The 15,251-nt window shown below is 36.0% G+C and overlaps 1 protein-coding gene across 2 annotated transcripts in view; it reads right to left on the reverse strand.

Annotated features, from left to right (window-relative positions):
- LOC127837545 (endoplasmic reticulum transmembrane helix translocase-like) overlaps positions 1 to 15,251 on the reverse strand; it is a 154,968-nt gene that overhangs the window by 100,617 nt on the left and 39,100 nt on the right. Inside the window, exons 22-26 of one of the 2 annotated variants that reach the window (XM_052364728.1) lie at positions 15,038 to 15,234; positions 14,539 to 14,678; positions 9,163 to 9,271; positions 8,907 to 9,050; positions 4,794 to 6,326 (exon numbers count right to left, since the gene is read on the reverse strand). In XM_052364728.1, coding sequence (XP_052220688.1) covers positions 6,219 to 6,326; positions 8,907 to 9,050; positions 9,163 to 9,271; positions 14,539 to 14,678; positions 15,038 to 15,234 — 698 coding nt within the window. In that variant the 3' untranslated portion in view covers positions 4,794 to 6,218. Of the gene's footprint in view, positions 1 to 4,793; positions 6,327 to 8,906; positions 9,051 to 9,162; positions 9,272 to 14,538; positions 14,679 to 15,037; positions 15,235 to 15,251 lie in introns of those variants that run through there. The other variant, XM_052364729.1, reaches the window with a different exon arrangement.

Consider the following 15,251-nt stretch of genomic DNA (forward strand, 5'->3'; position numbering starts at 1 on the left):
GACCCCTATTGATTTTCAGTTCACTAGGTCAAAGGTCAAGGTTACAGTGACTCGAAACAGTAAAACGGTTTCCGGAATTTAACTCAAGAATGCTTACGCCTAGGTTCATGAAACTTCATAGGTACATTGATCATGACTAGCAAATTACCGCTATTGATTTTCAGGTCACTAGGTAAAAGGTCAAGGTCACAGTTACTCGAAATCGTAAAATGGTTTCCGGATGATAACTCAACAATACTTACACCTAGGTTCATGAAACTTCATAAGTACATTGATCATGACTGGCAGATGACCCCTATTGATTTTCGATCACTAGGTCAAAGGTCAAGGTCACAGTGACTTGAAACAGTAAAATGGTTTCCGGATAATAACTCAAGAATGCTTACGCCTAGGATCATGAAACTTCATATGGGCATTGATCATGACTGGCAGATGACCCCTATTGATTTTTAGGTCACTAGGTCAAAGGTCAAGGTCACAGTTACTCGAAAGAGTAAAATGGTTTCCGGATGATAACTCAAGAATGCTTGCGCCTAGGATCATGAAACTTCATAGGTACATTGATCATGACTGGCAGACGACCCCTATTGATTTTCAGGTCACTAGATCAAGGTCACAGTGACAAAAAAGGTAATCACAAAATGGCTGCCACTACAACTGACAGCCCATAAGGGGGGCATGCATGTTTTACAAACAGCCCTTGTTTACATTACTGTTACAAGTAATATATATGAGGCTTGTCTTGAGAAAATGGGTCTACTGTCCTATTCAGCCAGCATAGTTTCAGACCAGCCTGTGCAACAGGCTGTCTGGTCGGGAACTACCCAATTCGTTAATAAGACCAATCATTTTTTTGTGACTGTCGCAGACAGCGTAGCAACTGACCAGACTGCCTGCACACGCAGGCTGGTCTGGAGCTTCATAAGACCTATTAATGCAGGACGCAGTTCACATATGTTTCCCTACAAAAGTAGAATGAAATCAATGAAACTATATCACAAAGTCAATTCTGTAACACTAGAATTCATCTCCTTTACCACAAACATGGATTTAAATATACAAACCATTGCAATTTATCATGACAGTAATCAAGTTTCATGTTAATACGTAAAAGCTATCCGTGTAAAAATTGGGGCCATACATTCTGTCCATACAGTATCACACACTGCTTTGTATCTACTGTCAGGTACTGTGCTGTGAAACAAATCAACAATTTATTAATTCATAGAAATAGCTCTTGCTGTTTATTTTCCATTTAGTACAATATCAATACAACAATTTATCAATAAATTAAAAACAATGACTGTAAACATGTCAAGAATCTGCATGACATGAAATCCGCATACACCATGTAGTACATATAGCATTACATACACCATGTAGTACACATAGCATTACATACACCATGTACTACACATAGCATTACATACACTATGTAGTACACATAGCATTACATACACCATGTAGTACACATAGCATAACATACACCATGTAGTACAGCTTAGTTTATATACATACACTGCAGTACAACATAGTATTACTTGCAGCATGTAGTACAACATAGTATTACTTGCAGCATGTAGTACTGCATAGTATTACATACACCATGTAGTATAACATAGTATTACATACACCATGTAGTACTGCATAGTATTACATACATCATGTAGTACAACATAGTATTACATACACCATGTAGTACAACATAGTATTACATGCAGCATGTAGTACAACATAGTATTACATACAGCATGGAGTACAACATAGTATTACATACACCATGTAGTACAACATAGTATTACATACACCATGCAGTACAACATAGTATTACATACACCATGTAGTACTACATTGTATTACATACACCATGTAGTACAACATAGTATTACATACACCATGCAGTACAACATAGTATTACATACACCATGTAGTACAACATAGTATTACTTGCAGCATGCAGTACAACATAGTATTACATACAGCATGTAGTACAACATAGTATTACATACAGCATGTAGTACAACATAGTATTACATATAAAATACATTATAAAATAGTTTTCAATTCACACAGATGTACGACCTGCAATGGAAGTACACAGATTGGTCTTGATAAGGTCACAGTGGTTTTTTCTCACCATTTTGGGAATGGGTAGTGTGCATTGGGAAAATTCATGTATTGCTACTAAAATTGTATTTATTTGTGATAATGGTGTTTTTAACATTGTATTTTCTAAAGTTTTACTCACAAAGCTGGATATGGAGAAATACTTTATATTGCGATTTCTATTTAAAAACAATGTTTTTTAAATCTGTATGTATTTGGGAATTTTAGCAGTAATTTGGGAAAAATATATCCTTTTTTGAGATTGGGATGAGGTTGAATTTTGGCCCCAAATCTTACCCACACCAAAACACCACTGATGAATTTTTTAAAACAATCAGGTGTAATAGCACTTTATGACAATATATAACATTTGTTGTTGAAATTCAGTCATGTTTGAACTTAATTTTGAGGTTAAACAAGAAGGCAAAAGGCCCTAAGTACCTGAGACCCCAAGGAACTTGACAGTTCTGATAAGGTAGTGTTCCCATGGTTTCACAAAAGAATGATAAGGAAAACAGTTGTAACACCAGGCATCCATGTTTTGAATGAACAAAATTATTTTTGAACTCAGATATCATCACAACAGATTTCTAAATCTCTTAACAAGTTTAATTATTAGTGGGTCAAAAATGTGACTCGAGTGTTCAAATGGTATAAGGAACACTGCAATTCTATCTTGCAGATTTTTCAATTGGCTATGATTTACCTCTTAAAATTCACAAAACATACAATACTTTCCCTTTTTCAAACAACATATAAAATAAAAACACCACCAAGATGTGTAAGCCTTATAAGTAGCAAGAATTTAAATATAAAATATATTTGAATATATAGGTAATAATAATTAATATATCTTAACAATCTAGAATTATTCCAGTATTTGTTAATATATATTTTCAGCATGAATATAAAAAAATGTTTTAGTGTTTAAAGTCGTGTTAAAATAATAATAATATATTTCAATATGAACTTTTTATATTTTGATTCAATAAATAAACTCATCAAATCATGCAATACTGTTTTTGTTAAAAAAAACAAAAAAAACTCACTTTCATGTGAAGATTGAATATGACATCAATCAGAACTGTTTTTCTTTAAAACAGTGCATTATAAGGATTTTCACCTTTTGTATTTTTTATTTTTCACAAATTCTAAATAAAACAGGCACTATTATACATAATTGGATCATATAAATTGTTTTACAACAAATCTGGATGCTAAATTAAATTTATTTTGAATCCCCCAAAATAAAACGTTGTGACCATGTCCATTCTTGTATTAACACAGTTAAAAAGATTAAAAATACAATAACTGTTAATGAAACAAGAGCTGTCAGAGGACAGCGCGCTCGACTATTCCAGTGCTTGACAGTATAACGTAAGCCATCATGGGGAAATTGTTCAAATTATTCAATAAGGTCAAGGTAATAGTTCAGGTATATTTTCCACAATCTATTGAACATTTGTGAAGACATAAAACAAACTAATAAGATTTTATTTCAAGTTTGATAGCAATAGCTTGGGTGGGAAGTTTGGACGTTCCTTCAAATATAAAGTAAATAAATATTTAAAAAAAATTAACCATGTTTCAAAGAAAAAAATATTCTTTTGGGGTTGGGTGGGGGAGGGGGTTGAGAGGGGGGTAGAATGTGGGGTGGGGTCATTTATTAGACGATCTTTCAAAAATAAAAAAGGGATTAAAAATATTTATAAAAAAAATTGGGGGGGGGGGGGGGGGGGGCAGGGATTCTGGGTTGGGGCGTGGGGTATTGTTTGAGTGGAATCCATTGTGGTATTCAGGTAAGTGTTGTTTTGTCGAAGTATTAATAAAATCTGATCATAAATAAAGAAGTTATGGCAATTTAACTAAAACTTATTCTTTTGACATTGAGAGAAAAGGTCATTCAAAGGTCAAGGTCAAATTGAACTTGCCAGGTACAGTACCCTCATGATAATAAGAAATTATTTGAAGTTTGAAAGCAATAGCTTTGATAATTTAGAAGTCCATTGGATCTAAACACAAAATTTAACAAAATATTCAGTTACTAAGACAAAAAGGGCCATAATTCTTACAAAATGCTTGATACAGTTGTCTGCTCTTGTTTATAAGTTGGGGTCATGTTGGTAAAGAAGTATGCAAAATCTTAAAGCAATATGTCAAGGGACAATGAAAATATTTGGGGTGGTACGCAAACTTTAACATTTGCACGCTAATGCCAACGGGAACGCTAACGCCGACATGAGTAGGATAGCTCCACTATATATATTTCATATATAATAGTCGAGCTAAAAAGTCACGAAGAAGTCATTATTATACTTTAAGTATCCACCACAGAATATTAAAAAATATTAATATAGAACCTGCAATAATCAATTTTGTTTGAGATGATCACCAAAATGATTTCACATTCCAAATTCACAGTCTTTAAACATGAAGAGTTGACGGAATTCGCTAACATCCACTGTTCAATATATATTTGTGTCTTGTTCTGTGAAAGCTGGTCATAATGCATGTGCGTAAAGTGTCGTCCCAGATTAGCCTGTGCAGTCCGCACAGGCTAATCAGGGACGACACTTTCCGCTTTTATGGTATTTTTAGTTTTAAGGAAGTCCCTTCTTACCAAAAATCAAGTTTAAGCGGAAAGTGTCGTACCTGATTAGCCTGTGCGGACTGCACATGCTAATCTGGGACGACACTTTAAGCACATGCATTATGCCCAGCTTTCACAGAACAAGACACATTTAAACATGCCCTACAGTCAAGCCATTCTTAAAAATTGGTCCTCAAAAAGGTCAGTTGGACTCACATTATTTCTGCTTTATGTTCACCATCAATAATTCTATAAATACTAAAATGGCTGAATGTTTGACAGTTAATCAGGGGTAGGTGAGTTTAAGCTCGAATCCTGCCTTATGTTTCATCTTGCAATACATAATGAAATAATTACTATGGCCATCGCCCCCACCCCTCCCCCTACATCTGGTTTGAATAATTCACGGGTCAGTTATGTTGCATTAAGGTACATGTTTGTATCCTCATAGCTGCTCAACCCCTTACATAAGCTTGCTTTGAAAATATAGGAACAAACAATGTGCGCATGGATTATGTTGGATATTTATGAGTTTCATGTCTACGATAATTCAGTCTTTACAAAATCATACAATGATAATAATTGTTCATCGCAATGCTACATTCATCAATCTACCCACAAGAGAAATGGAAATGAACATAAAACAGATAATAAAGATTTTGCAAAAAATGATGACAACTTATTGAAGAGTTCATTACCATGAAAATTCTTAATGTTTACAAAAATGCAGATAACAGTGTTTCAATATATTGTAAATGATTTATTAAATAGCATTTTTCTCAATAACTTAATTCTAACAAATACATTTCACGGAAAAAAAATAAACGTTTGAAAAAATACCAGGTTGACAAAATTGTTATCAACCAATGTAGGACCAAACAAAGCCAATCAACTAAATACATCTTACATCTTACAGATTCCACCAGCCATCCACCATTGCAGTCCATGATATACAAGTTACTCTCTACACCAGCCATCCACCATTGCAGTCCATGATATACAAGTTACTCTCTTCACAAGCCATACACCAGTGCAGTCCATGATATACAAGTTACTCTCTACACCAGCCATCCACCAGTGCAGTCCATGATATACAAGTTACTCTCTACACCAGCCATCCACCAGTGCAGTCCATGATATACAAGTTACTCTCTACACAAGCCATACACCAGTGCAGTCCATGATATTCAAGTTACTCTCTACACACACATAAATGAGCTGCAAAGAGAAAAAGGGTCTAAATGCATGTGCATAAAGTGTCTTCCCTGATTAGCCTATGCAGTCCGCACAGGCTAATCAAGGACGAAACTCCTCCAAAACTGGATTATTTCCAACAAAAGACTTTCTTTTAACGAAAAATACCATAAAAGATTAAAAAGTGTTGTCACTGATTAGCATAAGGGGACTGCATAGGATTATCTTGAAAGACACTTTAAACACACGGATTATGCCCCTTTTTCTCACAGCGCAGATCCAATGATTGAGTTAAAATCCTAGACGAGATCTAGATGAAGTGCTGTCGTTACCGCCGCCTCACTTTCCCCGTTCCACACAGCAGCTGCAGGGTCCTGTCTATGACAAATGCGCCAACAATGTCCGCTATGACCACTGCCATCACAGTATTGCGAAACTGAAAGCAAAATTAAATCAAACATATGGTATTTTCCGGCTTATAAGTTGCATTGTAGTACAAGACGCATCCAATAATTTTAACATTTGCAAGTTGTGTCCATATTTAAGATGCTCCGCATTATTATACACTCTTAAAGTATCAGGGGGAGAGGGCTGTACAATAATAGTTAACATTTGTCATGCAGTTGGCTTGAGGTTGCAGCATTATTTTTGCGCGCTTTTTATCTGGACAAAGGATCAGCACAAAATACGTAAGCCCTGTTTATTTGAAGCTAAAATATATTATTGTCGTGTTAACATTATAATTCTTTAGTGTGCTTCGGATTACAAATTTAATTATGCTTGTTTGAGAATTCATTAAAACATTTCCAGTTGTTTGAAATGAATTCATTGATAATTTATTAAAACGCTTTATGTGTCGAAAAACAATTTCAACGAGGATTATACCCGGTTGCCATCATCAGTCTAATGAGTAACTGGACACCATTTTATCATGGAGGAGTACAAGGAAGGGACGAATAAGTGACATAGCCCCTGGAAATATCGACTGATAGTTCATGCATGACTGATTCGCAACCATTTGAATCTTAAATGCCTTTAAGTCATCTTTCGGGAAAATTGTACAAAAAATATATGAAAAACTACTTGTTTAAATCTTTATTATATTAAATTTACAAATAACATATTACATAATTACATAACATAATTATAATTACTTGCTGCATAGTGAACGTCTAGCATGTACTCGTTGTTTTATAGTAGTGAGTACCAATTTTGGTGAAGAATAAAATTGTTTCAAACAGACAAACAAATAACAGGCAATAACTATCACTCGCGCATTTATGCAATTCTAACTTAAAATCTGACTTTATTTTTAACAAGAGCTGTCGGAGGACATCGCGCTAGACTATTCAAGTGCTTTACACTATAACATAAGCCATTATGGGGAAATTGTTCATATTCAATAATTTATTAGACGATCTTTCAAAAATACAAAAACAAAAAAAATAATATTTTTTTTTGGGGTGGGGGGGGTGGGAGGGGGGGGGGGGGGTTGAGAGGGGGTATAATGTTGGGTGTGGTCATTTATTAGAGGATCTTTCAAAAATAAAAAAGAAAAAAAAAAATTTTTTTTTTGGGGGGGGGGGGGGTAGAGGGGGGTTGAGAGGGGGGTATAATGTGGGGTGGGGTCATTTATAAGATGATCTTTCAAAAATAAAAACAGGGGAAAAAATGTTTGGGGGGGGGGTGGGGGGGGGCAGGGATTCTGGGTTGGGGCGTGGGGTATTGTTTGGGTGGAATCCATTGTGGTATTCAGGAGTGTTGTTTTGTCAAAGTATTAATAAAATAAGATCATAAATAAAGAAGTTATGGAAATTTAAGCAAAATGTTCAATTATCTACAGGGCTATACTTCTGTTAAAAAGCTTGATACAGTTGTCTTCTCTTGTTTATAGGTTGGGGTCATGTTGGTAAACAAGTATGCAGAATATGAAAGCAATATGTCAAGGGACATTGAAAATATTTGGGGTAGTACGCAAACTTTAACATTTGCACGCAAACGCCAACTGGAACAGCAACACCGACGCCGAGGTGAGTAGGATAGCTCCACTTTATATATTTCATATATAATAGTCGAGCTAAAAATTGTGTCCATATATTAGACACACCGGAATATAAGACACAGGCAACTTTTGTCTGTTAAAAACTTGCACCTTATATCCCGAAAAATCAATCAAACCTTATAAAGGTTAAACACTTACATGACTAAGATGAAAGCTACATAACCAACCAGATTCACGTGCCCAGAATGGGATACAACCCGTTCTACTCGCCTCTGTAGGTAATTGCACCAATTCTACTCCCCTCTGTAGGTAATTGCACCAGTTCTACTTACCTCTGTAGGTTATTGCACCAGTTCTACTCACCTCTGTAGGTAATTGCACCAGTTCTACTCACCTCTGTAGGTAATTGCACCAGTTTTACTCACCTCTGTAGGTAATTGCACAAGTTCTACTCACCTCTGTAGGTAATTGCACAAGTTCTTCTCACCTCTGTAGGTAATTGCACCAGTTCTACTCACCTCTGTAGGTAATTGCACCAGTTCTACTCACCTCTGTAGGTAATTGCACAAGTTCTACTCACCTCTGTAGGTAATTGCATCAGTTCTACTCACCTCAGTAGGTAATTGCACAAGTTCTGCTCACCTCTGTAGGTAATTGCACCAGTTCTACTCACCTCTGTAGGTAATTGCACCAGTTCTACTCACCTCTGTAGGTAATTACCCCAGTTCTACACACCTCTGTAGGTAATTGCACCAGTTCTACTCACCTCTGTAGGTAATTGCACCAGTTCTACTCACCTCTGTAGGTAATTGCACCAGTTCTACACACCTCTGTAGGTAATTGCACAAGTTCTACTCACCTCTGTAGGTAATTGCACCAGTTCTACTCACCTCTGTAGGTAATTGCACCAGTTCTACTCACCTCTGTAGGTAATTGCACCAGTTCTACTCACCTCTGTAGGTAATTTCACCAGTTCTACACACCTCTGTAGGTAATTGCACCAGTTCTACTCACCTCTGTAGGTAATTGCACAAGTTCAAAGTACTCATTGGCCTCAGGTAGGAGACCGCTAGCCAGGGCTATGATGGCTCCCCCGGAGATGGAGATGCTGTACAACATGGGCCTGTTGTTGATCAGGCTCTCCATAAACGGCTCTCCCTGTGGAATCATAGGAGACATATGTTTTTGTTATTATTTTAAACTTATCATTTACAAAGTTAAGCATATATTAAATACATGTATTGGTAATATGAGGTATTGTATGACATACCTTGTAATTAACAGCGAAGGTTGAGACTTGTAGAGACATGGAGATGATGTAGACTGTAGTGTTAAGAAGGTTGGGCGCAAACTTGGCCTCTAGGTCCACCTTGCCTTCCCTGCAACGGACACGACAATACACAGAATGGTTAGAGAGGGTAAACAGTACACCAAATGGTTAGCAAGGGTAAACAGTACATATAATGGTTAGCTAGGGTACACAGTTTACTTAATGGTTACAGAGGGTACACAGTATACATAATGGTTAGAGGGTACAAAATACACAGAATGGCTAGAAAAGGTAAACAGTACACATAATGGTCACAGAGGGTAAACAGTGCACATAATAGAAAGAGATGGTACACAGTACACAGAACGGTTAGAGGGTACACAGTACACCTAATGGTTAAACGGTACACAGTACACATAATGGTTAGAGGGTACACAGTACACGGAATGGTTAGAGGGTATACATTACACAGAATGGTTCGAGAGGGAACACAGTGCAGAGAATGGTTAGAGAGGGTAAACAGTACACAGAATGGTTAGAGAGGGTAAACAGTACACAGAATGGTTAGAGAGTGAACACAGTACACAGAATGGTTAGAGAGGGTAAACAGTACACAGAATGGTTAGAGGGGGTAAACAGTACACAGAATGGTTAGAGAGGGTAAACAGTACACAGAATGGTTAGAGAGGGTAAACAGTACACAGAATGGTTAGAGAGGGTAAACAGTACACAGAATGGTTCGAGAGGGTAAACAGTACACAGAATGGTTAGAGAGGGTAAACAGTACACAGAATGGTTAGAGAGGGAACACAGTACACAATGGTTAGAGAGGGAACACAGTACACAATGGTTAGAGAGGGAACACAGTGCACAGAATGGTTAGAGAGGGAACACAGTACAAATAATGGTTAGAGAGGGAACACAGTACACAGAATGGTTAGAGGGAACATATACACGGAATGGTTAGAGAGGGTACAAAATACACAGAATGGTTAGAGAGGGAACACAGTACACAGAATGGTTAGAGGGAACACAGTACACAGAATGGTTAGAGAGGGTACAAAATACACAGAATGGTAACAGAGGGTTAACAGTACATATAATGCTTAGAGAGGGTACGTATAAGCCTGGTTCTGGGAACACTTGGCTTAATGCATGGGGTTACAGTGCTTTCCTACTGGGAACACTTGGCTTAATGCATGTGGTTACAGTGCTTTCCTACTGGGAACACTTGGCTTAATGCATGTGGTTACAGTGCTTTCCTACTGGGAACACTTGGCTTAATGCATGTGGTTGCAGTGCTTTCCTAGATAAGCCTGTGCCAGGGTTGCCATTAAGAAGAGACTTTCTTTAAACCAAAAATTCCATGAAGCTGTAATGTCTGTGCAAACAAGTAATACAATACAGGATGACAGATAACACTCATGCAGTAAGCACATTTTATACCTTAATGAGGATCATATAATAGATGACATTAACATAATTCAACCTTAACTAACCCTTAATGAGGGTCATATAATAGATGACAATAACATAATTCAACCTTAACTAACCCTTTATGAGGGTCATATAATAGATGACAATAACATAATTCAACCTTAACTAACCCTTTATGAGGGTCATATAATAGATGACAATAACATAATTCAACCTTAACTAACCCTTAATGAGGGTCATATAATAGATGAACATAATTCAACCTTAACTAACCCTTAATGAGGGTCATATAATAGATGACATTAACATAATTCAACAGTAACTAACCCTTAATGAGGTCATATAATAGATGACATTAACATAATTCAACCTTAACTAACCCTTAATGAGGATCATATAATAGATGACATTAACATAATTCAACCTTAACTAACCCTTAATGAGGATCATATAATAGATGACAATAACATAATTCAACCTTAACTAACCCTTAATGAGGATCATATAATAGATGACATTAACATAATTCAACCTTAACTAACCCTTAATGAGGGTCATATAATAGATGACATTAACATAATTCAACCTTAACTAACCCTTAATGAGGGTCATATAATAGATGACAATAACATAATTCAACCTTAACTAACCCTTAATGAGGGTCATATAATAGATGAACATAAATCAACCTTAACTAACCCTTAATGAGGGTCATATAATAGATGACATTAACATAATTCAACCGTAACTAACCCTTAATGAGGGTCATATAATAGATGACAATAACATAATTTAACCTTATCTTACCCTTAATGAGGGTCATATAATAGATGACATTAACATAATTCAACCTTAACTAACCCTTAATGAGGGTCATATAATAGATGACATTAACATAATTCAACCTTAACTAACCCTTAATGAGGGTCATATAATAGATGACAATAACATAATTCAACCTTAACTAACCCTTAATGAGGGTCATATAATAGATGACATTAACATAATTCAACCTTAACTAACCCTTAATGAGGATCATATAATAGATGACAATAACATAATTCAACCTTAACTAACCCTTAATGAGGGTCATATAATAGATGACAATAACATAATTCAACCTTAACTAACCCTTAATAAGGATCATATTATAGATGACATTGACATAATTCAACCTTAACTAACCCTTAATGAGGGTCATATAATAGATGACAATAACATAATTCAACCTTATCTTACCCTTAATGAGGGTCATATAATAGATGACATTAACATAATTCAACCTTAACTAACCCTTAATGAGGGTCATATAATAGATGACATTAACATAATTAAACCTTAACTAACCCTTAATGAGGGTCATATAATAGATGACAATAACATAATTCAACCTTAACTAACCCTTAATAAGGATCATATAATAGATGACATTGACATAATTCAACCTTAACTAACCCTTAATGAGGGTCATATAATAGAGAACAATAACATAATTCAACCTTAACTAACCCTTAATGAGGATCATATAATAGATGACAATAACATAATTCAACCTTAACTAACCCTTAATGAGGATCATATAATAGATGACATTAACATAATTCAACCTTAACTAACCCTTAATGAGGGTCATATAATAGATGACAATAACATAATTCAACCTTAACTAACCCTTAATGAGGGTCATATAAAAGATGACATTAACATAATTAAACCTTAACTAACCCTTAATGAGGGTCATATAATAGATGACAATAACATAATTCAACCTTAACTAACCCTTAATGAGGGTCATATAATAGATGACAATAACATAATTCAACCTTAACTAACCCTTAATGAGGGTCATATAAAAGATGACATTAACATAATTAAACCTTAACTAACCCTTAATGAGGATCATATAATAGATGACATTAACATAATTCAACCTTAACTAACCCTTAATGAGGGTCATATAATAGATGACAATAACATAATTCAACCTTAACTAACCCTTAATGAGGGTCATATAAAAGATGACATTAACATAATTAAACCTTAACTAACCCTTAAGCTTATTAACAGGCTACACAAGTTTGATTGCCATAGCAACCATACAAACATAAGCTGTTATTAATCTATTCCTTGATTATCAAGCAACATTCAATTTGATGGCATTTAGGTCTCAATATATGTCAGAATTTTTTTATTATACTGAATTGTCAATCAATAAAAGTCCATGAACATGGATGCCACTGGACTGTGGACACATAAATCAGTGTTGGGGGTGATCATCGTGGTAATTTATTGAATGTACACCAATTAAAAAACGGCAATAACTCTAAAAACAGAGGAAAAAGTTATTATTGTGCAAAGTACATCCCTTTAATCAGATATATCCATCTCCGAAGTTTCTAGTTGATACCTCATGTAGTTTCATGAAACACTCCAGACCAAATTTAAATAAAACAAGAGATATGTTTGTCAGAAACACAATGTCCCCTACTGTGGTGCTTTAATTTTTTTTACCTTTGACCTTGAAGGATGACCTTGACCTTTCACCACTCAAAATGTGCAGCTCCATGAGATACACATGCATGCTAAATATCAAGTTGCTATCTTCAACATTGCAAAAGTTATGGCCAGTGTGACGGACGGACGGACCTTTGACCTTGAAGGATGACCTTGACCTTGACCTTTCACCACTTAAAATGTGCAGCTCCATGAGATACACATGCATGCCAAATATCAAGTTGCTATGTTCAATATTTCAAAAGTTATTGCAAAACTTTACTATATTAAAGTTTAAAAATTTTGACCTTTGACCTTGAAGGATGACCTTGACCTTTCACCACTTAAAATGTGCAGCTCCATGAGATACACATGCATGCCAAATATCAAGTTGCTATGTTCAATATTTCAAAAGTGATTGCAAAACTTTACGGTAAGGTTAAAGTTTTGGGACAGAATGACAGACATAAAGAAAGAAAGACAGGCAGACAGGCCAAAAACTATATACCCCCGATCATTCGATCCGGGGGCATAAAAATCATCCGACCAGAACCTGCAGATAATATACACATCTTCTCTTGGTAGTGAAGCTTCCCATTAAGTTTCATTGAATTCCGGTCATTAGATGCTGAGAAATAGCCCGGACAAAAATTGTGCATGGACGGACACACGGACGGACGAACAGACGAAGCGGCGACTATATGCTCCCCCCAAACTTTTTAGGGGGAGCATAATAAATCAAGACTATTGCCAAGCAATATATGTCCCTACTGGCTCCACCATTGTCAGAAATTCCACCATTGTCAGCATTTTTTTTTTATTTGTTGCCATACCAACCAGAATTTTTGACATAGGAACAAAATGATATGACGTGCATAATGTCCATATTGCCATCGATCCATGTTTCAAGTTTCAAGAAAAAAATATTTAGAACTTTAAAAGTTATCGCAGGATCCAGAAAACCACCATTTTCAGCAGTATTTCTAGTCTATTTGTTGCCAAAGCAACAAAAGAAATTGACGTAGGAACAAAATAAAATGACGTGCATAATGTTTCATGAAAAAATATTAAGAACTTTAAAGCTATCGCAGGATCCAGAAAAGTGTGACAGACAGACATACACACAGTGCGAAAACCATAAATTATCCAAGGGGTTTGGCAGCGTATTTAATGTTGCCTCAATTGTGTACTAATAAACATTTGAAGAAAGTATAATAGTGATCCAATAAGAACTGGTTGAGTTAGAGAGCGGAAACCAAAGAGTGCAGAATGACACTGTGATGGAGTGAAACGCTTGCTCAACTGACATGGCAGAGACTGCGGAAACTATATACCTCCCATAAGAGGAATAAGAACAAAGAGATCTTTTAGAATCTATAATTCTTGTTGAGAGTTTAGAAGGGTGTTCAAAATTGTATGTACACAAAGTTCACTGAAGAATCATACCTTGGTGATATAAGTTGAGCACTCTGTACTAGGTAGACTAGGGACACGAAGTGTACAGCAAACTGGGACAGCACGGTTACTATGGTGTAGAAGTTGAAGATATTGGGAAGAGGCCGCTGCTTTGACAGGTACTTCAAGGGCTGAAAAGGAAAGAGTTCAATTCATTCATTTATTGAAAGATTTTTTTATTTTCCATATTGTTATTTTTTCCAATATATACACATTCTACTGAGCTAGTTATTGCGTGAGGGTTATGGCGTATAATAATACTTTTACTTACACTTAAGGAAAATCAGGATCAATGACTTCACAGTGATGTAAATGTAGCTTTCAATTGTTGTAAATTATGTGCATTATGTATTTGTATGGTTTCTGCATCAATTTAAGATCTACAATGCCAAACACAGATTCTGACCGTTGACCTGGATATGAACAGGAAGCAGATAAAGATTCCGACCTTTGACCTTGATATGAGCAGAAAGCAGACACAGATTCTCACCTTTGATCTTGATATGAACAGGAAGCAGCCGGCGAGTAGTAGACCCTGCATGGTGGCCTGGGTGTCACTGAACTTGACCCCCTCCAGGAAGAGAACACTCTGGCTGTAGGCAAGGATGAGCGCATTGAGGGCTAGGATCTTGAACATCTGTAGAGTTGTCACCAGGGTACATCGGCCCTGCTTGATGATATGGCAAACTGAAATGCACAGTGAG

The sequence above is a fragment of the Dreissena polymorpha genome, chromosome 7 (genome assembly GCF_020536995.1).
Source record: "Dreissena polymorpha isolate Duluth1 chromosome 7, UMN_Dpol_1.0, whole genome shotgun sequence".
In the NCBI taxonomy this organism is placed as follows: domain Eukaryota; kingdom Metazoa; phylum Mollusca; class Bivalvia; order Myida; family Dreissenidae; genus Dreissena; species Dreissena polymorpha.